The 25,642-nt window shown below is 39.0% G+C and overlaps 1 protein-coding gene across 1 annotated transcript in view; it reads left to right on the top strand.

Moving 5' to 3' along the window:
• The window catches only part of SLC49A4 (solute carrier family 49 member 4), a 72,080-nt gene that overhangs the window by 6,128 nt on the left and 40,310 nt on the right, over positions 1-25,642 (top strand). The window contains exons 2-3 of the mRNA XM_081087253.1: positions 2,649-2,742; positions 20,213-20,478. Of these exons, the coding sequence (XP_080943379.1) occupies positions 2,649-2,742; positions 20,213-20,478 (360 nt within the window). The remainder of the gene's footprint in view (positions 1-2,648; positions 2,743-20,212; positions 20,479-25,642) is intronic.

Raw genomic sequence — 25,642 nt, 5'->3', positions numbered from 1 at the left:
GCTGGAAAGAGTAGTCTTTTCAGATAAACATTGAGGCCATAACTGCTTTGTTTCCCAGGCGCCTGATGTAGAGACTCCATTCCTGTACTAAATAGATGCCCAGCAAAAAAGGAGTTATCTCCTTTACTGGAAGGAAGCTTCCTACCATGTCTGGATTCTACATTAGAATGGAACTTATTTTTATTTTCAGTCATGTTTTCCAAAATTGTTCTCATACCTTTCATCAAATGGTTTTTGCACTCATGTCCTAGTACTACTGTAATCACTTGGGATCTAGTTATTTAAAGGTGTTAGATTCTCCTCAGCCTATTTTCCTGGGGTCCTCTTGATATCTTTTTGATTACATGCAGTTATAGAATCCTGCCTCATCAAGATTTGAATGAGGTAAAGAAAGCATTCTTTTCAAAATTGAGCATCAGCTGGGGTGGATTAAGTAATACTTAGCAACAATTAAAAATAAGCAAGAAAGTCACAAGCTGTACTTGTGAGGTTGCTTTCATAATTAGATTTTGACAACTCTTTATTCTTAAATGTTTGTATTAGCTGTTATATTATCATTGGTTTGATAAAAAGCATACTTGAGTAGAATCGTGTGCTAGCCTTGAACAGTAGTAATAGAGAATCTGGTTATTTGGGCCATATTGCCATAACCAATGCTCTACTGCTCACTTACAAATCAAATATTTAAGGGAAAAATAAATATCATGTAGAATGTAAGCCTTATAGTCCCAAATCTGAAAAATCTTATTCAGTATCTCATAGGGCACCCATTTTGAAAGTTTAGGATAGATATATATGATCATAAATGTACTTTCTATTAATTACATTCTATTTCCTGTGGCTCCAATGTAATGTTAGAGAGAGAGAGAGAGAGAGAGAGAGAGAGAGAGAGAGAGAGAGAGAAACATTGATCAGCTGACTCCTGCACATCCCCTACTGGGGATTGGGCCCACAAACCTGGCATGTGCCCTCACTAGGAATCCCACCAGCATCCTTGTTGTGCATAGGACAACACTTAACCAACTGAGCCACACCAGCCAGGACGATAATGTGGTTTTAAAATATGTGTTCTGTTAGTAGAAGCAGTAAATGAGCAATGTGTATGCATTGCTTGTTACTGAGAAGCACAATTTTCTGTGCTATTCCTTCTGCCAAATTGCATTAATCATGTTCAGCTCATATAAGAATATTATAACGTTCATATCACAAATTGTCCTCAATGTAGTGTCTACGTGTGCCTGATCTGGATATCAAGTTTATTTTCTTCACTATGTTTAATCTGAATAATTATAGTTTTGTTGATTTTCAGTTTTCTTCAAGCAGAGAAGCCCTTTGGAAACCAAACATTTACCCATCTCCCCTTTGCCAAAAAATGAGAAAGATCTGAAAAGAGAGAAAAATTTGCATTAAACAATTTGTCCACTCATTGTGAAATGGTTTCAGAGAGGTGTTGAGTTTGGGAGAAATTGGAAGAACTTTTGCCACCTCTGCCACATGCTCACTATGAGCCACTGTGTGATGTGGCTGCTGCAAACAAGAAGGCGGCATTCGTTTAGAAGCAACAGCAGCTTTCCAATAGTAAGAGGATATAGTCCCACTTTATTACTTAGATTATTGTGTCCATTTTTTGGTACCTTCTGTTTATATTCTCTCCTACCCTATTATCCATGTGACCAACCAGAGGCAAACATTTTAGAAATAATTGATCATATTGAGATACAAAAGGGAAAGCTATCTGACCTAAATTGTCTTCTAAAGTCCTAAGCTATGTTTTCTTTTTAAAACAACATCTTTCTGTAAGTTGAAAGCCATTTGATAAATCAAGAAAAATAAAAAGAAAGACCATTATTGTGTTACTACTAATCAAAGGATTCTAAAGATCACCCCCATGACCCTATAATAAGCATTAGCTTATCCTGATTATACTATAAAATACGTAATTAGCCATTTTCTCCATTTTTGGAGAAAATTTAAAGCAATAATGTATCACATTAAAAAATATTTTAGCGCCCTGGCCAATTTGGCTCAGTGGATAGAGTGTTGGCCTGTGGACCGCAGGGTCCCAGGTTTGATTCCAGTCATGGGCACATGCCCAGGTTGCAGGCTCAGTTCCCAGTTGGGGGCGTGCAGGAGGCAGCCTATTAATGATTCTCTCTCATCATTGATGTTTCTATCTCTCTCTCCCTCTCCCTTTCTCTCTGAAATCAATAAAAAAAATTTTTTAAAGTTAAAACTACCACTCTTTAAAAATATATATATTTTAGTAAAGTTTAGAGTTTTTGCAGTTTGCATTTGAAAATTAGGAATTTTATATTGGAGATATAAAACTAAAATACCTAGTCCTTTAAAATTTTTTTCTACATTTTTAGTGTTCCATATGAACAAAACATTATAGCCGTTTATTTTGAAAAAACAGAACTAATGGAACTTCTTTTATCCTTGATGTGATCATTAAATTTTCTATTAAAGTTATAAAAATTTCATTTTCAGCATGTAGAGGTCTTTTTTGCATGTTGGGTATTATGGGGAAAAGCTGTAATATTAGGTTATAACATTATTATGATTGAGTATAAAAATCTTTGTTCTTAACACTGGACTTACTTGAAGAGAAAATAGAAAATAATCCGGATGTTTTTGTTTCCTTTTAGGTCTTCGGATAACTGTGCTTCTGACATCCTTCCTCATGGTTTTGGGAACTGGTCTAAGATGCATACCTATATCAGACTTAGTGCTTAAACGAAGGTAACTCCTATAAATAACTTAAAATTTTTTTCCCAATTTTTCTTTTGTTATGAGTATGTTATGCATGTTTGCTTATAAACTTTTAGTGAACAGTTCTATTTTTAAGATGATAAATAGAGGGTCATATTTATAGTAGCATTTATTTCCCCCATATATAATGATTAATTCAGTATACATTTATTAGTTGTTATATGGAAGACATTATACTAGTTATGTTAAGAGAACAAGTTCATCTTCATGCTATCCAGGCGCTGTAATAACCACAGGAAAATAATAGTGTAACTTAAGGAAGAATGATGGAGTTAATGTCATAGAAGAGGTTAAAATTGCTCTGAGAGACTGAGAAGTTTTGTCTGAGGGTATGAAGAAGAAGAGTTTGTGAAGGAGCCGATAATTAAACTAGGTATTGAAGGATGAGTAGAATTCTGATAACTATTGTCAGGGGAAGGATATTCCGGGATAGCAAACATTAGGAACAAAGGCATGGAGGCAGGTAAGTGTAGGCCTCTTCTGGGCTGGGTAGGTAGTTTCATTTCTGTCACTGGGGGTCCATGGGTTTATTCTCCGAGGGTGTAAAGTATACAAAGATTTAAAATGTTTGTTTTCCTTTTGGTTATAATACTGTATTAAGAATTATTTTATCAGTAACAATCCATATTTTAAAAAGATTTTTATTGATCTGAACTTCAATTTCTTAAATTAGTGTTTCTTAAGTGGGGCCTTAGATGTGACCTTGTAAGCCATTAAGAATTTTTTTCCCTTTAAAAAGGACCCATAAAGTACTCGATTTGGGGAAACACTGGTCTATAGAATAAGGTATAAGAATGGAATGTAAAGAGATGAGTTCAGAAAAGAGTATCCAGATTATGCAGGATCTTGATGCCACCCTATAGAGCCATATTTTCCTCAAAGGACAGTTTGCAAGCCACTAAGGTTCTTAACCAGAGCAGCAATAGAGTCAGACCCATGTGAGGTCAACTACTGATTTGAGGTGTGTAGGATTAATTACAGAGCCTGCTGGGAGGAGACCAGGAAAGATGCAGCGAGAGCCCAAGCTGGAGTCATTCTTTTGTTTGTTTATTTATTTATTGAGCAAAGTTAACTGAGCTCCTATCATGTGTTCTGGGTGTGGGGGATACAGCATGGAACACAGTAGACAAATCCCTGCCTCATGGAGTTTACATTCCAGTTGGGGAGGCTGGCAATAAACTAGGTAAGTAAGTAAAATATGTAGTATGTGCTATGGAGAAAAAAGTAAAATAAGAAAGAAAGATTTGAAATGTCAGGGGAAGGATGGTAACATTTCATAAATAACGAAAAAAATCTCATTGGGAAGTTCACTTTTTTGGATAAAAACCTAGGACGGAATGATGCATTATCTAGGGGACAAGGATTCTGAGCAGAGAGAATAACAAGGGGAATGGGTGGGAAGGGAACGACATAGCTTGGCAGGGAGATATGGCTGGAATCCAGTGAGAGACTTCATGGGAAGAATAATAGGAAATGAGACCAGTGCAGTTATGCATGGTGGTGGGAGTGTGAGCTAGGAAACCACTGGAAGTTTTGAGCCAACGAGAACCAGAGTCATATTCTGCTTTACTTAGAATAGACTGAAGCTGGAGGTCAAGGCAGGAGTAAGGAGACCTATTAGGAAACCAGTGCTATAAACTAGGTAAGAGATGATGGTAGCTTGGGCCATAGTGGTGGCAATGGTGGTGGTGAGAAGTGGTCTTTTTTTTTTTTTAGTATATTTTTATTGATGTCAGAGAAGAAGGGAGAGGGAGAGAGAGATAGAAACATCAATGACGAGAGAGAGTGGCTGCCTCCTGCACACTTCTTAATGCTGGGGATCAAGCCTGCAACCCAGGCATGTACGCTGACAGGGAATCAAACCATGGCCTCCTGATTTATAGGTTGATGCTCAACCACTGAGCCATACCGGCCAGGCTAGAAGTGAACAAATTCTGATTATGTTTTGAAGGATTTGCTGATGGATTAGATAAGGAGGTAAGAAAAAGAGTAGGGTTCAGAATGACTCTGGGAAGTTGTGGGAATGAAAAGAATAGCACAGATATGAGAGAAAGAAATTGAAGGCATGTTTAAGGTTTCACTCAAAGAACGCAGGAGGGAGGAGTGAATTTTAAGGACAAGATTTTGACTTTCATTTGGAAAAGAATTTTTCCATTTCAAAATAAATACTGTTCATTTTCAAATTTTTAAAATGTTACCTTTCCAGAAAATATAAACTGCAAGTATTTCATATTTTAAAAGGAAAACAGCCAAATCATTTGGGTTCCTATGGAAAGCTAGTCTTATTTCCTATCCTGAGTGAGGTTTTAATAGATTACTTTCATTATTGTGTTGTGATTACTTTCATTATTGTGTAAGACCATCATTATGGTCTTACTTTTTCAAACATCCAGTTTTTTTTTCCTAAGCATCCTCAGCTTTTAAGTACAAATTTCAGGGTAAGCTTAAATTCTACAATACATTCTTGTAAAATGCTTATTAATATATTTGTTGGCTTTTCTTCTGTTTGGGGCCATCCATATTATTCTCTCTGGTTTTATATCCATCCCTTCATATACTTTCCAGACATAAAATTCCAGGAATAATAAAGAGTTGACTCTCTGTTTTGGTGGAGAAAGTGGTATGAAAAAGAAATAAAGCTCATAAAGAAATGTAAACAAAGCAGAAAAGAGAAGAAATAAAAGAGTTCAGAGAGATTGAATCGTTTATGAAAAAATCATATAAGTTGAATTTTCAGTCCTCATGTGTTCAATTATAAAGAATTTAGTGACATTATCCCCTTGAAATTAGACTTCATTTTATGTCTATACAGTATTTCTGTTAAGCAGCATTATTTATTAACAGCTGTTAAAATGAAAATGCTACAACTGGAATATGTATTGTTGACTAGTAAGTTCAGTACATCACCACTTTGAAGCTTCATCGGACACTCAGTGGGAAGGGGATAAAGACTGTTAATGTACATTTGTCCAGCACTGAAACAGCATTTGGCAGTCTGTGTTTTTGTGGCCCTGTTTCACTTGGAGCTTTTGAGTTACTGAACCAGCCTGTAGAATATTGTCCATGCACCTATGGCTTCCTGTATCTTAGCTTATGTAAATCTCGAGAATAGTGGCTTTCTGACAGCCCTTTCCTCAATCAGAACTAGACTTAACCACCTTCCAAATGGTGTTCTACCACTGCATAGTATCATTTATTTTATGTACATAGTACCAATGAAAATTCAAGAAAAATTATTTTACTACTTTTATTTATATCATAGACAAATACGGAATTTAGAATAATGAACTATGAGACATTTCTCCTTTTATGATCTGAAAGCAATTCAAACCTAAGAAATTATAGATGGCATTGCTCTATAGTGTGAAATGTGATTTTGCATACTCAGTGAACAATTTAAAGACCTAGAGGTGAACGTGTATAGTAAGTTATACCTGCTTTTAATCATAGATGTATTCAATAATTCCTATTGTTCAATTCAGTGTAATTTTCATTAGTATTACCATTATTTTTCAATTCAGTGTAATTTTAATTAATATTAACAATAGATAACATTTACTAAAATGTATTATATGGTTAAATACTATGCATCTAGTTAAGATAGATTTTCTAGAAATATGCTCCATTTTGAAATGCTTTGCAACTGGCAAAATTACATTTAAATTGATCATAACAGAAAAAATGATTTGTTTAGTATATGGTTTTGTGACAACTGCTTACTCTCTGGGAAAAAAAATAAAGTTGAATCTTAAATCTCAGCCTCAATGCTTAGTAAATTTCAGATGGATCTAAGATTTAAATGCAAAAAATAAACCATAAACATATGTGAAAACAAGACTGTTTTTTAATAAGACTTTTTTAAATAACCTTAGAAGGGAGAAGGCCTTCCAACTAAAACACACATCCCCAAAGTGATAAAAGAAAGGCTTAACATATTTGACTACTTAAAACTTTTAAATATCTGCATGATTAATTATACTATAAAACAAAGTCAGAGACAAGTTAAAAACTGGGAAATGTTCTCTACAATAAGAAACATAGCAACTCAGTAGGAAAATGGGTGATAGATATGAGCAAGTAATTATAGAAATTGAAATACAAATGACATAAACTTAAGATGTTCAACTTTCCAGCATAATTAAGGAAATGAAAATTAAGACAGCAATTAAATATCTGTTTATTAGCAAAGATGAAAAAATATGATAATGTGCTGCGTTGTTGAAGTATAGGGAAAAACAGAACCCTCTGATGGGCGAGTAGTTTGATGCATCCTGTTTGGAGGGCATTTTGGCAGTACTTATCAGATTCAAAATGCACATGTTCTTTAACCCAGTATTTGCATGTCTAGAAAATTGGCTCACATATAAAGCTCTACCAGTTTGTAGCTTTGCTTATAATAGTAGTAGAGGCCCGGTGCACGAAATTCATGCATGGGTAGGGTCCCTAGGCCTGGCCAGTGACCAGAGCCTCCCTTCCCCAGCTACCGGCTGCTGGCTGGGGCCTTCCTTCGTTCCACACCGCCCCTGGTGGTCAGTGCACATTATAGTGAGTGATTGAACTCCTGATCTCCTGGTCAAATTCACAAGGGGACAATTTGCATATTAGGCTTTTATGTATATAGACTAGAGGCCCAGTGCACGAAATTTGTTCACGGGGGAGGGGTCCCTCAGCCCAGCTTCGTCCGGAAGGATGTCCAGAAGGTCATTTGGCTATCTAGTCTAATTAGCATAATCCTCTTCTATTATTATAGACTAGAGGCCCGGTGCACAAAAATTTGTGCACTCAGGGGGGAGGGAGTCCCTCAGCCCGGCCTGTGCCCTCTTGCAGTCTGGGACCCCTCGGGAGATAATGACCTGCTGGCTTAGGCCCACTCCCGGGTGGCAGAGGGCAGGCCCAATCCCTAGGTGCAGCCCCTGGTCGGGCTCAGAGCAGGGCTGATTGGGGAGTTGGGGCGCCGCCCCCTGTCATGCACAGAGCAGGGCGGATCAGGAGGTTGCGATGCCACCCTCAGTCACGCTCAGGGTAGGGCCGATTAGGGGGTTGGGGCACCGTCCCCTGTCACACTCAAGGCAGGGTTGATGGGGAGGTTGCGGCACCACCCCCTGTCACGCACAGAGCAGGGCCAATCATGGGGGTTAGGGCTCCGTATCCTGTCACGCACAGAGCAGGGTCGATCAGGGGGTTGGGGAGCTCCCCTCTGTCACGCACAGAGCAGGGTCCATCAGGGAGTTGGGGAGCTCCCCCCTGTCACGTAGAGAGCAGGGCCGATCAGGGAGTTGAGGAGCTCCCCCCTGTCACTCACAGAGTAGGGCCGATACGGGAGTTTGGGCACCGCCCCCTGTCACACACAGAGCAGGGCGGATCAGGGGGTTGGGGCGTCGCACCCTGTCACACTCAGGGCAGGGCCGATGGGGAGGTTATGGCTCTACCCCGTCACACACAGAGCAGGGCCCGTGGCGGGGTGTTGGGGCGCCGCACCCTGTCACACACAGAGCAGGGCGGATAGGGAGATTGTGGCCCCGCTCCCTGTCACACACAGAGCCACAGGGCGATCAGGGCGTTTGGTCGCTGCCCTGTCACGCTGATCCTGGTGCCGAGAGGCCTCACAGCTCCGCTGATCCCGGTGCTGGGAGGTCTCGCTGCTCCGCTGATTCTGGTGCTGGGAGGCATATTACCCTTTTACTATGTAGAATAGAGGCCTGGTGCAGGGGTAGGGGCTGGCTGGTTTGCCCTGAAGGATGTCCTGGATCAGGGTGGGGGTCCCCACTGGGGTTCCTGGCCAGTCTGGGTGAGGGGCTGAGGGCTGTTTTCAGGCTGGCGGGTGACTGAAGCTCCCAACCGCTCCTTTTTTTCCTTTTCTTTTTTATTCTGGGCCAGCTTTAGCTCTGAGGCTTGGCTCCAGCTCTTAGGCCAACGCTGCTGAAAGCAGGTATCTGGTTTGTTTGGGTTCTATAATCGAAACACTGTATCAACTCCAGCTCTGAGATCCTGGCTGGCTGAAAGCTGGTGTCTGGGGTTTTGTTTAGCTTCTATATTTGTAACAATGTTTCAAACTGCAAACTCAGAGGCTGGCAGCGGCAGGCGGGGAACATTGGAGTCCTCCGTCACTGAAGCAAGCAAGCCTCATGTTCGCTTCAAGCTGCCTGGCTGCTGGCTGCCATCTTGGCTGGCAGTTATTTGCATATCACCCTGATTAGCCAATGGGAAGGGTAGCGGAGGTACGGCTAATTACCATGTTTCTCTTTTATTAGATAGGATAAGGCTGGATGCAACTCACTATCTTCACCAGAGAACTGGTTATGGTGAAGTATATAATGGAATAGTATGTAGCGATGAAATAGAAGTAAAGTTTTGTAACTGCTGATATGGAATAATCTCCAAAATATACATTTTAGAGTTTTATAAAAAGGCAAAGTTTACATATTATGTAACACTAGAGGCCCAGTGCATGGATTCATGCACCGGTGGGATCCCTTGGCCGTGCCTGCACCCTCTCACAATCCAGGACCCCTCGGGGGATGTTGGACAGCCATTTTCGGCCTGATCCCTGCAGGCCAGGCCAAGGGACCCCACCGGTGCATGAATCTGTGCACCGGGCCTCTAGTATGCATATAAGATCTTTGGTTAATCTCTTCCTGCCCTCCCCCCACCCCCTTTCCCTCAGATTCATCAGTCTGTTCTATGTTTCCATGCATGTGCATTGAGGGTTGCCCCCTGGTGGTCAGTGCGTGTCATAGCTACTGGTCGAATGGTTGAACAGTTGCTTAGGCTTTTATATATATATCTTCTTAAATAGAAATAAGTGAGAAGGATATACACTGAGTGGCCAGATTATTATGACCACCTGACATTTGTAGGCAAATTAGCTATAATTTTGCGCTGAAGTTGCTAGAGGGCCAGACCATTATAAATAGGGAAGCAGGTTGTTTACCATGACAGTAGAAGTGATTTTTTTCTGAAGATATGGGTAAACAATGGAATTTAACAGCCTTCGAACGTGAGTGGCCAGATTATTATGACCACCTCATTAGTACTTTGTTGGGCCACCTTTTGCCTTCAATACTACGATTCTTCTTGGCATTGACTCCACGAGATGTTGAAAGGTGATGTGAGGAATTTGACACCATGCCTGATGAATAGCACTGTCCAGTTCTGTGAGATTTGATGGCTGTGGAACCAGCTGCCTGATGGCTCTTTTAACTTTGTTCCACAAATGCTCAATTGGATTGAAATCTGGTGATTGTGGGGGCCACCTAAGCAAGGTAAAGTCTCCCTCATGTTCTTGAAACCACTCCTGCACAGTACGAGTACCATGGCATGGCACATTGTCTTGTTGGAAGAAGCCATCTCCATTGGGATATGCCATCAACAGGATAGGATGAACTTGATCAGGAACGATACTTAGGTATGTTGTGCTATTCAGACATTGTTCTGCATGAATTAAAGTTCCCAAATCATGCCAGGAAAACATGCCCCAAACCATAACACTGCCCCCACCAGCTTGAAGGGTTGTATTCATGCAGGTGAGGTGCATGCTTTCATGCTGTTGCCACCAAATTCTCACTCTGCCATCTGCATGATGCAACGGAAACGTGATTCATCGGACCACATGACTTTTTTCCAATGCTCGACTGTCCAATCCTTGGGCTCCTGTGTGAATTGGAGATGTTTTATCTTAGTAACTGCAGACAGCAAAGGTGTTCGAACAGGCCTTCAGCTTCCATATCCCATACGATACAGTGTATGACTAATTTGTCTACAAACGTCAGGTGGTCATAATAATCTGGCCATTCATAATAATATATATCCCACGTTCAAAGGCTGTTAAATCGCGTTGTTTACCCATATCTTCAGAAAAATATCACTTCTACTGTCATGGTAAACAACCTGCTTCCCTATTTATAATGGTCTGGCCCTCTAGCAACTTCAGCATGAAATTATAGCTAATTTGCCTACAAACGTCAGGTGGTCATAATAATCTGGCCACTCAGTGTATATGCCATTGTTTGGCAAGGGCTATTTCTAAAAGAAACTATTACCATTCGTTATTTCGTGGGAGGAGGCTTAGGGAACTAGAAGTCTAGATGGAAAAGAGATTTACTTTTTATTTTATACTCTTTTCTAGTCTTTGGAATATTTTTATTTTTGCATATATTATCTTTTTGACTGAGAACACCAGTTAAGTGAAATAATTAGAGCTTTAATAATGAAAATAGGAGAAGGAAAGGTAAGGGTTATATGTAAATTTCCCTAGTACAGAAATAGAAACCTTTTGATGTAAAAATGAACAATTGGTAGATTTGAGAACTAAGGCTCTTCTCTGTTTTTACGTAAGATTCATATTCCCCTAGGTCAATATTTTTTAGAAGTATGGTTCAAAGATTATGGTACATGCTTATTAAAAATACGGATTCTTGGGCCTCACTCTAGTCCTACTCAGTTAGTCTCTGGAGTGAATCCCAAATCAATAATTTTAACAAGTTCCTCAAAGGTTCAATTATTGCATCTAACTCAAATTCCAGGATTTCTGATTTCTGCGGAGTTTTTGTGGCTCTCTGGGAGTATTTCCTTTGATTGTTGTTTGTGGCTTTGGGTTTGTCCTCTGCAAGGCTCTTTTTCTGTCCAGCATCCTCATTGTCCATGCCTGCGAATGTTGGAAGAAATGCTCTTTGTGAGGGCTACACAGCTTTGCCTTTCCCTTTCTGCCTGGTGCTGATTTGGGGACCTGAGGATTGCTTTAGGCATCTGCAATCATAAACTTTTCTAGAACTGTTTTGTAATGTCTTCTGTCTAGAAGGGAACACAGCCATGCCGACACCTTGATTTTAGCCCAGTGAGACCTATGTTGGACTTCTGATTTATAGAACTGTAATATAATAAATTAGTGTTGTTTTAAAGCTACTGAGTGTGTGATACTTTGTTATAAGAGCAATAGAAAACTAGTACACCAAGTTACTTTTGTGTGTGTGTGTGTGTGTGTGTGTATGTGTATGTGTGTGTGTTTGACTGTGTGCCCGGGCGCACGCACGTGCGTGCATGTGTGCATAATTTTTTAGTGATATTCAGTGCTGATAAGGCACATCCTGTCATCCACTACTGAGGGGAATGAAAATTACTACAAACTCTTTTGAAAATCAGGTTTTTTTTGTTTTGTTGTTTTTTTTAATATATTTTATTGATTTTTTACAGAGAGGAAGGGAGAGAGATAGAGAGTTAGAAACATCGATGAGAGAGAAACATCGATCAGCTGCCTCCTGCACATCTCCCACTGGGGATGTGCCTGCAACCCAGGTACATGCCCTTGACCGGAATCGAACCTGGGACCTTTCAGTCCACAGGCCGACGCTCTATCCACTGAGCCAAACCGGTTTCGGCAGAAAATCAGTTTTAAAGTAAGTTTCGTGAGGGCTGAAATGTTCATGCCTTTGTTTCATTGATCTTAAAGAAATAATTTGGAAAGTGGCAAATATTTATGTACAAAGATGGTCACACAGCATTATTAATATTAGCAAATAAGTAGCAAACATTAGAAAAATGCTTAAATGGGTTTTTGTACATCTGCATAATAGACTGCCATGGAGCCATTATGATTATGATAATAAATTATGGAGAATCTTTAGTGAAATGATAAAATGCTTATGATAGGCTGTAAAGTTAAAAATATTTGGTGCATAAAACTATATATTCTATATGATATCTGTGGTTACCTATGCTTAAGTATTGATTGGGGGGGGGAGGGGAATGAAAGAAAAAAGAAGATTAAAAAAAAACCCCCAAAGTATTAGTAGTGCTTGTGTGAGTTACTTAACTGAATTACTGAATGTATTCTTTTTTTTTCTCTTTGTACTCCTCTACTATGAATATATATACTTTTAAGTTAAGAGTACAAAATATAAGGTAGGAGACAAGAAAAAAGTTATGAGACAAATGTGAGGAGGTTGACATCTCTCAGATCAGTTCATTTCCCCCTGTACCTTGCCTAGAGATTATTGCGTTTGGCCTTAATAAAAACTCCGTGACTAATAATAATAAAAAAACAAACAAACAAACAAAAAACTCCGTGAGATAGAACAGAAAGGGAATAAGGGATTCAACAAAGATTACATGGTTAATAAATTTAGCTAAGACTAGAAGCTGAGTCTTCTGATATCTAATCCAATATTCTTTTTCTGTGTTTTTTCTGTATTTTCTATAACTGGTACTTGATAAGTAATTATAAGCTTCTTTAGGGACAAGACTGTAATACTCATCTTTGTATTCCCTTTGGTGTCTAGCTTCAGGTACCTTCACTATAATAGATATTCAATAGATATTTTTAATTGAATCTTAATTGGCCAAGATTATTAAAGATACAAAAGTGAAATAGATTTTTATAAAAGAAAACTGAGGCTGTGATAACAGTCTTTAAGGGCTCACTTCCTTCCCACCATTATCTCTATTTCGTCCTTCCTAACTTCCTTTCTCCTGTAATTGATTCATAACATCTCTGATCCTTTTTATTGCCCTATCTTTTCTTGGGCTACATAAAGGAAAACTCTAGCACTTCTGACATTTTCAATATACAGGAAATTCTATAACACATGAGTTTATTCTGATATACAGTGATTAAGAATTGGAAAATATGTTTGTGAGCCATTGGCATCTTGAGCCTTAGAGGGAAGTATTTTTATAGATTCTAAATTATTTCATATTAAAAATACATATAATTTAAGTTAAGATTGCTGTACTTACACTAATGCTGTATCTGCTAAGTTTCTAAAAAGCTGACTCTCCAATGTTATCACCAATGCTAGTCATAATAAACTGAAGGTTTATAAAGTAGATTTATGCACATAATAAAAATATACTAGCTACTGTATGCCTTTGGATCTGAGAACCTTAGGTTGTCTTAGCAATCAATGATTTTTATTATTACTATTATTAACAGAGAACCTTCAGAATGAGACCATGTGGAAGAATAGAGAAATTTGTGGGCTGATGAAATCATTTCTAATTTTTCTTACTAGTCCTGGCTCAGCCATTTGCTAATTGTATGACTTTGGAGTTCCCCCCAATACTTTTAGGGGTAAGGAAAGTTATAAAATTATGAGTGTTATTTTAAACATGGTAATAGCCTTTCTGGAACTCAATATTTCTATAAAATGAGAAGGGTGGGTTATCTAGGTGAAGTTTCAGGTCTCTTCCAGCTATAAAAATTGTAAGGCTAATATATCATACTAGAGGCCTGGTGCACAAATTCATGCATGGGTGGGGTATCTCAGCCTGGCTGACGGGGCTCATGAGGTCAGGAGCCGGGAGGAGGGGCCATGGGAGGTTGACCAACGGTGGGAGTTTGGCTGTGGGAGCCCACTAACCACCAGGGGACAGCTCCTGCGTTGAGCATCTGCCCACTGGTGATCAGTGTGAGTCATAGCTACCATCTGGTCATAAAGACCCTTAGGCTTTTATATATATAGATTATTCCAAGTAGAAAATAATTTAGGAATGATAGGTGTTTGTTTCAGGATATCAGAAAGTAAAAGGTTAGGATATTAGAATACCATTAAATACAAATGGAAATGTCAAGTACATTAGAAAATGTGAACTAGAGATCTTCAGTTTGAACTTTTGCTATTGGCATTTCTTTGAAAAGCTGTAGAATATTGAATAATACAAAAGGGAATGCAGCTGTACACAAATACCACACAGACCACCAGGCCTGAGCCTCTCTGTGGGCAGGGGCACTGATTGAGGGCAGAAAGCACACAGGCAAGGGCAGGACTTGGTGAGTCCCGTTTAGGAGTCCCCCGGCCTACCACAGGCCAGCAAACCTCAGCAAGACTGACCCTGGTGGGCAGCATTCGGCCTTCCCAGTCTCTACGGTATGGTTCTGCTGATGCTGGAGAAATTCACGAATCTTTAATCTTCCTCTCAGCCTCTATGGAAATGCCCCTATCTCTTATCCACTTTCCTACTGGGCCTATGGGGATGGCACAAACCAGACCTCAGAAACAGGCAGAAGCTAGGTAAAGAGAAAGGAAAAAGACCCGAGGGAGAAAAGAGGAGGGTGGGAGACTGGGAGAGGGAGTAAGTTTAGGGGTCAGTGAGAGGAGACTGGGTTGATCTGTCACAGATTGGCCTGCAAAGGTCAGACTTGCTATCCCCTAACTCTGAATATACACCTACTTCTTTCTTCAGGCATGAAGTTTCAGGTGAGGAAGCAAGAGTTCACCCCTTGAATTAATTAGTCAATTTCCAGGATGCTCCCTTTCTGCTGCAGAGCTTATTGCCCAGGAGACAAAACTGCCTCCTCACACTCTTAACTTCTCATCCTTCCCAAGTCCACTGTGCTTGGGACAGTACTAAAGTGTTGGCCTTGCTTTTACCACCCTGAGTGTCTTTTTAAAAAGGTTTATTTCCAAATATTTGTTAATCACCTTGTTTTTCATATTGCTGAATTTGAAACGTTCAAAATCTACAAGTGCAACTGACATGATGCATGTGTTGGGTAACTGGGATTTTTAAAAATATATTTTTATTGATTTCAGAGAGGAAGGAAGTGGGAGAGAGAGATAGAAACATCAATGATGAGAGAGAATCATCGATTGGCTGCCTTCTGCACGCCCCACACTGGGGATCGAGTCCGCCACCCAGGCATGTGCTCTGACTCGAAACCATGACCTCCTGGTTCATAGGTCCATGCTCAACCACTAAGCCACGCTGGCCAGGAAAGGTAACTGAGATTTTTAAAGGGCAGGTTAGCTATGTATCTCAGTGACCCTACCTGCCTCTACTTGAATCAGTCCCTGCATTCCTAGAGAGCGTCCACACTGCCGCAGCTCTTCATGAAGCGCTCTGGGAATTCAGAAACCATGGCCCTTACCCACAAGGAATTTAACTGTTACTTGCAAAACAAAACTGAAGCACGTAATGACACACAAAAATAGACATTAGGTTATACGATTCGCTTCACTTCACTGGAGATTGTGAATCACTCCTCTTTTGTTTATCTGCATTATTTTTAACAGTCAGCCCAGATCGCTAAGTATTAATTTCTGAAAGCCAACTTCTTCCACGCGTGCTTAGAAAGCATTAAGACAATCATAATGAGGTGCGTTTATCTTTCATTTCATGAAGGCAGAGAGACTTTTCAGCCCAGACTGTTCATTTAAGCCGGGTGCTTTTCTTTTTCACATTGCTAAGCTTATATACCTAACTTCTGTTCTGGCATCTGTTTCTAACTACAAGTATGAATAGTCTAAATTGAAATTTCCATTTCCTCAGGAAGCATACTGCTTTTATTCAGATCAGGAATAACCTCCTTGTTGCCGAATCCAGTGGTCACATTTCAGTTAAACTATCTCTCTGTTAATTTTGATGCTATCAACCACTCACTCTCATCTTCTTGATACCCTTTTCTTCTCAGTTGCTATAATGTTCATCTTTCCTTTTATTTTTTTCCTGGCTCTATAATTGCCCCTTCTCAATCCTTTTTCTTGACTCTTGCTGGTCAGGGCACATACTTGGGTTTCAGATTTGATTCCCAGTAGGGGAGTGTGTGTGTGGGTGTGGGACGGCAGGGGTGGCGATTGGATGGCCAGTTGAGATTCTCTCTCTCTCTCTCTCTCTCTCTCTCTTTCCTTCCCTCCCCTCCCCTCCCCTCCCCTCCCCTCCCCTCCCCTCCCCTCCCCTCCCCTCCCGTCCCCTTTCCTTCCCTTCCTTAGCATATCCTCTGGTGAGGATTAAAAAAAGAAAATATATATATATTGGTATTCTCCAGTTTTTGTTCCCAATCCCAATGTACATCTATTAGCTTAGACCTCTTTCCTTAACTTCTAACCTATCTTAAAAAACTTACTGGACATTTTTACAGAGATATGGTTGCAGGCCTTCCCTCCCCCCGCCCCCCAATATCCAGTCATTCACCTGGCCATATAGTGTGGCTAGGACCACTTCTCCAAACCACCCTCTCCTCTGTAGCCGCACTCTTGTTGCCATCACTGCCAAAGGGTCCTTGTCCTGGACTCCACGCTTGAAAGTGTCCCACTCTGGTTTTCCTTTAGTTTTGCCATTCCCTATGAGCTGAGGAGTCTGTAGGGCCAAGGAAATGTGAAATGTGTGTGTGTCCCCTCACCCCTGCCGACCGCTATCTAACTACACAGACCCCAGAAATCCCTGCAACGGGCCCCCTTCCCAGGTCTGTTCTTCCAAGAGTAGACTGCATGCATCGTGCGTGTTCCCTATGCCCAAGGGACAGCTGTTTGAAGGGGATAGATGGTGCTTGGATGGAGCTGGTCATGTGCATACCTGTGAAGCCCTTGGTGCTATAGATCAGAGCCAGAGGTCAGAGGAGGAGGAGGACACACAGGGACCTCCACTGGTACTCTCATCAGAGGCCCACAGCATTAGGGGTAGGACTAATCATTGCCTTACTTTCCTTTATATTCCTGGTACAGGGCTTCAACTACTTTCAGCGATTCTTAAGGGCGGGGCTTTACCTTTTTACCTTTATGTTCCAGTATACATAGCCTATCACAATACCTACCCCAATATGCAGTGAATACTCAGTATGTTTGTTGAATGAGTTAACAACACAGCTTATAATGAATAATTTAAAATTATTCATCTTCTTCATTGTCATTGTGAAGTTTATAGATTTTATTATGTCTTATGGCCAGCATTTTTCCAGAAAGCATGCCTCTAATTTTGCATTACTATTTTATGAGAAACTAGATTTTATATATAAAACTGAATTTTATTTTTAAATATATATTTAGAAACAATTTATAAAATAGAATTAGTTAATGGTAGGTAGCAGAAAATACTGTCAGGCAAACATAAAATTCTTGATAATACAAGTTAGTGTTATATTATGGTTACCAGGACAACAGTGCTTATAACCAGTTATATTAGTAACTACCAAGCCCTGAGGGGCTCTGGGATACTAGTGTGAGAAGGAGCAGGAAAACTTAAAGATGCTGGTAAGAATGGAATTGGGTTTCCTTGCCAGGTTTCCCATGAATTCAGAGAGTAACCCCAAGATCCTGTTCTACTGAGGTCCCAGTTCTACTGAGCTCATTTGTGAGGGATGTGTCTGTGTGTGATGACTTTTAATACAAAACACATAATTATTTAAATTTGAGTAATTTTAAAGTACCAAATCAGCATGTTTTAATTCAAGATGACTTTTCAGTGTGATAATACACATATGTTCTAGATCAGTGATGGAGAACCTTTTGAGCTCAGCGTGTCAGCGTTTTGAAAAACCCTAACTTAACTCTGGTGCCGTGTCACATATAGGAGTTTTTTGATATTTGCAACCATAGTAAAACAAAGACTTATATTTTTGATATTTATTTTATATATTTAAGTGCCATTTAACAAAGAAAAATCAACCAAAAAAAATGAGTTCGCATGTCACCTCTAACACGCGTGTCATAGGTTCGCCAACACTGTTCTAGGCTCACCCCCCTCCCCCCCCCCTACCAAGTTCAGTGACCTTAGAGATTGAATGCCCCTAGTATCATACCTGCTTTGGTTTCTACTTGAGCACATGTACCACACTATAGTGAGGAATACTCTGATATGAGAATTGAGTAAACTGGATTTGGATGATCCTTACATTGTCGCAAGCTCACATGTTCTGACTCTTAGGTTTGCTATTTGGAAAATAGTCAATTCATGATTCCACAGAAGAGTGCCAAAATGTTAAGCCATCGCAATAACTTTAGTTTTAACCTTAACTTTGAGGATTCATACTGTTTTGTCTTTTTTTTTGTGTTTGTTTTGTCTTTTTAATGGGTTGTTTCTTCCTTATTCTCCTTCTATTCTTAACATTTTTAGGACTCATAAAATGTACTTCTTCCGCTCCTCCCCTTTCCTGATGAGATGAGTCTTTCAGGAACACCTTATTAAAAGTATTAAATATCAAAGCAGTTACCTGTATGAGCCATCCTGTGCTGTCTGATTGTTGCGCCATCACGAGTCATGATTAAGAGAGTCATGATTAAAACCACTTAGTGACATTGTTTCAAGAATACTTTTATGATGAAATTGCTGTGTGACAGCTTGGGATCCACTGACTTTTGGAGGAGGCATTCAATTTATAAACACTAAATTGTTTTTGTCATCTAGAAAATAGTTCCCCTTACACAAGAAGATTTTAAAATGTCCTTAATTGTTTAATTTAATAATGACATGTGAATCCATTTGCCTTCAAATAATTTTTCCAACATTTACAAAGATGTCAGCAGACCTAATTCACATATTTTACCTCCCACTCACTTATGCTTCTACATTAAGGCCCTACCTCTCTTTCGTATACCTGTTTATTCTTTCTGCATTCAGAAACCTTTAAGTAAGTAACTTAAGGTGGTAATTCTTTATAAAGAGGATTTGATGCCCATATGGTGATTAAAAAACAAAACAAGCAAAAAAAAAGTAGTTATTATCATGTATATGTCACATATACTGTCCCTGCCCTTTACCTTTAAGACAGAAAAAGTGGACTCATCTCCTTTTTGGACTTCTGGCTTCTTTTCTTCTTCAAGGCTATTCATGAATGTGAATGTGAATGTTGGGGATGGGTAAAGAAATGTTGCGAAAGGGTTTGCTCAGCAAAGAACAGAATGAAGCATTGACTAGAATGCTGAGAAAAGGTGGGCAAGAGAACAAGTGGAATGGAAGCAAGAAACTATTCTTCACCAACCCTTACAAGTCATGTGAGTCAGAGAACTAGAACCAGAAGGGACCTAGTGATCCTGTGATTACAGTCCCTTAACCTAACAGGTGCTTAGTACCTGCTTATGCAACTTAACCCCTCATTTTATGGGAGAAGAAAGGGAATCTCACAAAGGTACATTACCCAGTGCCATTCAGCTAGTTAGTTGCACATCACGTCATCTGATTCCTCCACTAATTCCTCTTCTATTAGAAGGTACTGTGGTAACTTTTTCTGTTTTTATAATTCTGTCGCTTGGTACAGAGTAGGAATGAAATGTGGAGCTCATTAAATAACTGTTTCATTTGTAGGCTGGTAGCACTTGCTAGGTCTCTTTATGAGTATGGGTTTTGGAGTCAGACTTAAATCTCAGCTTTGCCTGTTAGCACGTGGGCAAGTTTCTTATTCTTTCTACGTGAAGCTCTCACATCTCAATAAATGGGGATAATAATAGCTCCCACATAGTGTTATAACAAATGAAACAATATTGTTTGGAAGTCTTTAGTTTGGTGTGTTGCACAAATCATAGGCTTCAGTAAATGTTTGTGAAATGAATAAGGGATAACTATTACTGTATTTAACCTTCCTCAGAGAGAGTCAATATTCTTTACCCTTCAGGTGTGGGATATTATTTACAGATATGTATTCTTATTGCCCTAGTTAACTGCTGTTTGGCTACTGTCTTGTCTAGAAAATGCCTGCTTTACCTACCTCACAGCCTTTTAATTTGTTTAATTCCAGACTAATCCATGGAGGACAGCTTTTAAATGGATTGGCAGGCCCAACCGTAATGAATGCAGCTCCATTCCTGTCCACAACGTGGTTTTCTGCAGATGAACGAGCCACTGCCACAGCTATCGCGTCCATGCTCAGTTATCTCGGTGGAGCATGTGCATTTTTAGTTGGACCGCTTTTTGTTCCAGCTCCCAATGGCACATCACCTCTTCTTGCATCCGAGAATAGCAGGGCCCACATTAAAGACCGTATAGAGACTGTATTATATGCAGGTATTTTGAAGTTTATTTCCTTCCTGTTATACTTTGTCTTTTATCCCAGTCATCTTCACTCTGCTTTTGTGTAACAGGTCACTTATGAAATACTTAAGAGGGCTAATATATACATATGCATATATGTGCTTTCTTTGTTTTATAATACTAGAGGCCTGGTGCACGACATTCAGGCACTGGGGGGGGAGGGTCCCTCAGCCCGGCCTGCACCCTCTCACAGTCCAGGACCCCTCGGGGGATGTCTGCCTGCTTGCTTAGGAGTGCTGCCTTGGAGGCGGGAACTGCACGTAACTTGGTATGTCTACAGTAGATTCAGTATTTGTGTTTAGGTGTCGATAGCAAGTGGCAGAAAATGAGACTGGAAAGGTAAGGGACCAGATTATAATAAACTTTGAATTAATTTATTCACTTATTAATTTGACAGCTATATTTTACATTCCTATATATCTTTCACTGTGCTAGGCACTGAGGTAAACATGGTTCCTCTTCTCATAGAACTTGTAGTGTCGCAAAGGATACAAGCAGGAAAGCAAACAGTTGTTAAAGAGGGTAGTAAGTACTATAACCAAAGGCCTACACTTGTTCTAAGAGCTGAGAAGTGGAACACCTAACCCAGATTTTGGAGGTCAAGTAGAGCTTCCCAGAGATATAGCATCTAAGTTGGAAACTGAGGGATGGCAGAGAGTTAGCCAAGTACAGTGGGCAGGAGGAAGAATATACCAGAGAGAGAGAACCAGAGAGAGAAGCCCAGTAAGGGGAGAGAGAGTGCTACATTCAAGCAACTTAAAGCCCATAGTAGCTTAGGTGTGGTGAGAGTAGATGAAGCTAGAGAGGTAAGCCAGGCCCTGTAAGCCTTGTAAACAGGACTAAAGGGTTTGAAATTCACCACATTTTCAGCAGTGGCCATACTCTGAAGAATTTTATGCAAGAGAATTACATGGTGAGATTTACATTTCCAAATATGGTTTGAAGGGAATAAAAGTGAAAACAGAAATAGTGGCAGCATATAAAGCATTTAACCCACCTTACTCCTATTAAAGAAACAAATTTGAATTGTAAAATTAAATAAGTAAATAAATAAAACACAAAGCAGGTGAAACAAATTTAGACTTCATTTCAGTTATATCATTCTTTTCATTGAAAATGTAAGCAATGATTTTATCTTCAAATGATTTGATTTTAGGCACTTTTGGATATAGCAGATAACCTACTCAAAGCTTCCTAGTTATTTCTTCATTGCTTTTATATTTTCCAATCTGCCTTCCTGAAATATTATCCCAAACCCTTCATTCCATTAAAAACATTTGCTAGAATTGCTACCTTAAAACATTAATGACTCTTACACTGAATTATTCCAGACAAACACATCATAAGTGAAATATAGACTAATAGACCAATATCTCTTAGGTATGTAGAACCATAGTCCTGAAAAAAATACTAGCAAACGAAATCCAGCAACATACACAAAGGATTATATACCATGACCAAATAGGATTTATTTCTGGAATGCAAGGTTGTTTGAACATTCAAAACTCAACTAATGTAATATGCCATATCAGTAGAATAAAGGAGCAAAACCATGTGATCATCTTAAAAGATGAGGAAAAAAAAAGCATTTGACAGATCCAACACTTTCAAGATAAAAACACTCAACAAATCAGAAATAGATACAGGAGCTCTCTCAACCTAATAAAGGGCATGTATGAAAAACCCACAAATAAGATCATAGTTATTGGTCAAAGACTGAATGCATTCCCCCTGAGATCAGAAATAAGACAAGGATGTCTATTTTTGCACCATCTATAAAGGACATATATGAAAAATCCACAGATAAGATCATAGTTATTGGTCAAAGACTGAATGCATTTACCTGGAGATCAGGAACAAGATAAGTATGTCTACTCTTGCTATGTCTACTTAACATTGTGTTGGAAGTTCTAACCAGGATCACGGAGAAAATGAAATAAAATGCATTTTAGATCAGAAAGGAAAAAACAAAGCTATCTCTTTTGAAAATGATCTTGAATGTAGAAAATTCTCTGTAATCCATAAACATATTTATCTGAAAAACAAGTTCAGTAAGAATGAACAAGTTTATTCTAAAAAAAAGTTTTAGGATGCAAGTTACTATATATAAAGATCAATTGTATTTCTGTACATTAGCAATGAATAATCCAAACATGAAATTAGGAAAACAATGCAATTTACAATAGCCTCAAAAAGAATAAAATATTTATGAATAAGTTTAACAAAATACGGTAAAACTTGCACTCTGAAAGACTACAGAACACTGTTGGAAAAAATTAAAGAAGACCTAAAGAAATGAAAAGAGAATCCATGAGAAAATTTAGTGTTGTGAAGATGCTAATATCCCCAAATTTATTTACAAATTCAGTGCAAGCCCAAATAATATTTGGCTGCTTTTGTTGCAAAAACTGACAAGCTGATTCTAAAGTTTATATGGAAATTCAAGGGACTTAGAATAGCCAAAACAATCTTGAAAAAGAACAAAGTTGGAGAACTCTCACTTCCCAATTTCAAGTTACTGCAAAGCTATGCCAATCAAAACAGGATTGTACTGGCATAAGGATAAACATATAAGTCAATGGAACAGAAGTAAGATTCCAAAAATTAAACTACTGCATAATTTATGTGCAATTGACTTTTCACAAGGGTGCCAAGACAATTCAATAGGGGAAAGAAAAGTCTTTTCAATGAACAGTACTAGAATAACTGGATATCCACATGCAAAAGAATCCATTTGATCCCCTTCCTTACACCATACACAAATGAACTCAAAATGGATCATGGACTTAAAATGTGAGAGCTAAAACAATTAACTTATATAAGACGAGATAGGAGTAAATCTTCATGTCCTTGGGTTAGGCAAAGCCTTTTTTAAAGGATACCAAAAGCACAAATGACAAAAGAAAAAAATATGTAAATTGGATTTCATCGAAGTTAAAACTTTTGTGCTTCAAAGGACACCTTCTACAAACTGAGAAGACAATCCATAAAATGGAAGAAAATAGTTTCAAATTACATATCTGAAAAGGAACTTTTAACCAGAATATATTTTTTAAAACTTACAATTCAACAACAGAGAGTTAAACAACCCAATTAAAAAATGGGCAAAGGACTGAATAGACATTTCTCTAAAGAAAATATATAAATGGCCAAGAAGCACCTGAAAAAAAAGCTCACTGTCATTAGTCATTGGGAAAATGCAAATGAAAGCGATAATGAGATAAACTTCACACCCAATAGGGTGGCTTTAATCAATCAAATTGAAAATAAGTGTTGGTGAGAAAGTGGGGAAATTATACATTGGAACCCTTATACATTGCTAGTCCTATATAATAAAAGGCTAAAATGCAAATCAACCAAACAGCAGAACGACTGGTCACTGTGATGCGCACTGACTACCAGGGGGCAGACGCTCAATGCAGGAGCTGCCCCCTGGTGGTCAGTGCAATCCCATGGGGGAGTGCCACTCAGCCAGTAGCCAGGCTCAAGGCTGGCAAGCACAGCAGTGGTGGCGGGAACCATTCCTGCCTCTGAGGCAGTGCTAAGCTGTCAGTTGGACATCCCCTAAGGGATCCTGGACTGCGAGAGGGCACAGGCCGGGCAGAGGGACCACCTCCCCTCCCCCGAGTGCACAAATTTTGTGCACCAGGCTTCTAGTAGAAATATAAAATGCCACTTTGGAAACATTTTGGTAATTCCTCAAAATGTTAAACAGAAATTGCCATATGACCCAGCAGTTTCATTTCTAGGTATATACCCAAGTGAGATGAAAACACATCTGTGCAAGAAATTGTACATGAATGTTCATAGTAGTATTATTCATGATGACCTAAATGTAGAAACAGTCCAAAATGTCTGTCAATTACATGGATTAAGAATGTGGTATATCTACTCAGTGGAATATTACTTGGTAAAAAAATAATAAAGTATTGATATATGCTCCAACATAGATGAACCCTGAAAACATGCCAGTGAAAGAAGCCAGTCACAAAAACCCCCAAATTATATGATTTTGTTTATAAGAAATGTCCATAATATTCATCCATAGATAATGAAAGTAGATTAATGGTAACCTAGGCCTGGGATATTTGTGCAGGTAATGAATACAGAGTTTCTTTTTTGGGATGATGAAGCAGTTCTAAAATTGATTAAGGTAATGGTTGCACAATTGTGAATATACTAAAAACCATTTAATTGTGCACTTTAAAAGTGCAGATCTCTGGAGGGAATAATCGGGATAGCTAGGAACCTTCCCTCCTGTGATAATGCCAAACTAAGATTGTTGCAATATTCATTTTAATTCTGATTGTTTAATATTCTGCAGTAGCTAGTCATGTTTATAATTGTATATTATGTGAATTATATCTCAAGTTGTTTACAAAAATGCCAGAAGGAACATGGGCAAAGAATATGAACAAGGCAACCACAGTAGAAAAAATACAAGTGACCAATAAGCATATAGAAGACTAGAGGCCCCATGCACGAAATTCGTGCAAGAGTAGGCCTTCACAGCCATGGTGGCTGCCTAGTTCCCTCCCTCGCAGCCATGGTGCCGCAGTGGCCTGGATCCTTGATCCTGGTCTAATTAGCAATTATGCTTTTATTATAATAGATGCTCATTCATTGTTACTAATAAATAAAAACTGTAAATTAAAACAATTCATTAACTTTAGTTGCTTCTCAGATTGACAAAGAATAAAGATATTATCTGTGGCTAAGTGTCATAAGAATGTTGTATTTTTTGCAAAGAATATAACCCTAGAATTAGAATTATCCTACTGAAAGGTCCCTGGAAATCACTTAACCCAAACCCTTTATTGGCCCAGAAAGAGTAAGTGATTCATTCAAATTCCAAGTTAATTGATAGCATAGACAGGTATATACTTTAAGGCTTCCAGACATTTCTACTAAATGAAGCACAGCTAACAAAAGGTGGGACTTCTAGGAGACAAATCTCTGGAGGGAATAATCGGGACAGCTAGGAACCTTTCCTCCTGTGATAATGCCACACTAAGATTGTTGCAATATTCATTTTAATTCTGATTGTTTAATATTCTGCAGTAGCTAGTCTTGTGTTTATAAATTTTACTTTCTGTCTCTTGGTTTCTTATTTTGTATGCTTTCCTGTTCTGTTCAA

The sequence above is a fragment of the Myotis nattereri genome (genome assembly GCF_964212035.1).
Source record: "Myotis nattereri genome assembly, chromosome: 3".
NCBI classification, from domain to species: domain Eukaryota; kingdom Metazoa; phylum Chordata; class Mammalia; order Chiroptera; family Vespertilionidae; genus Myotis; species Myotis nattereri.
The sequence above is the reverse complement of the archived record's forward strand: the minus strand, read 5'-3'. Positions and strand labels throughout refer to the sequence as shown.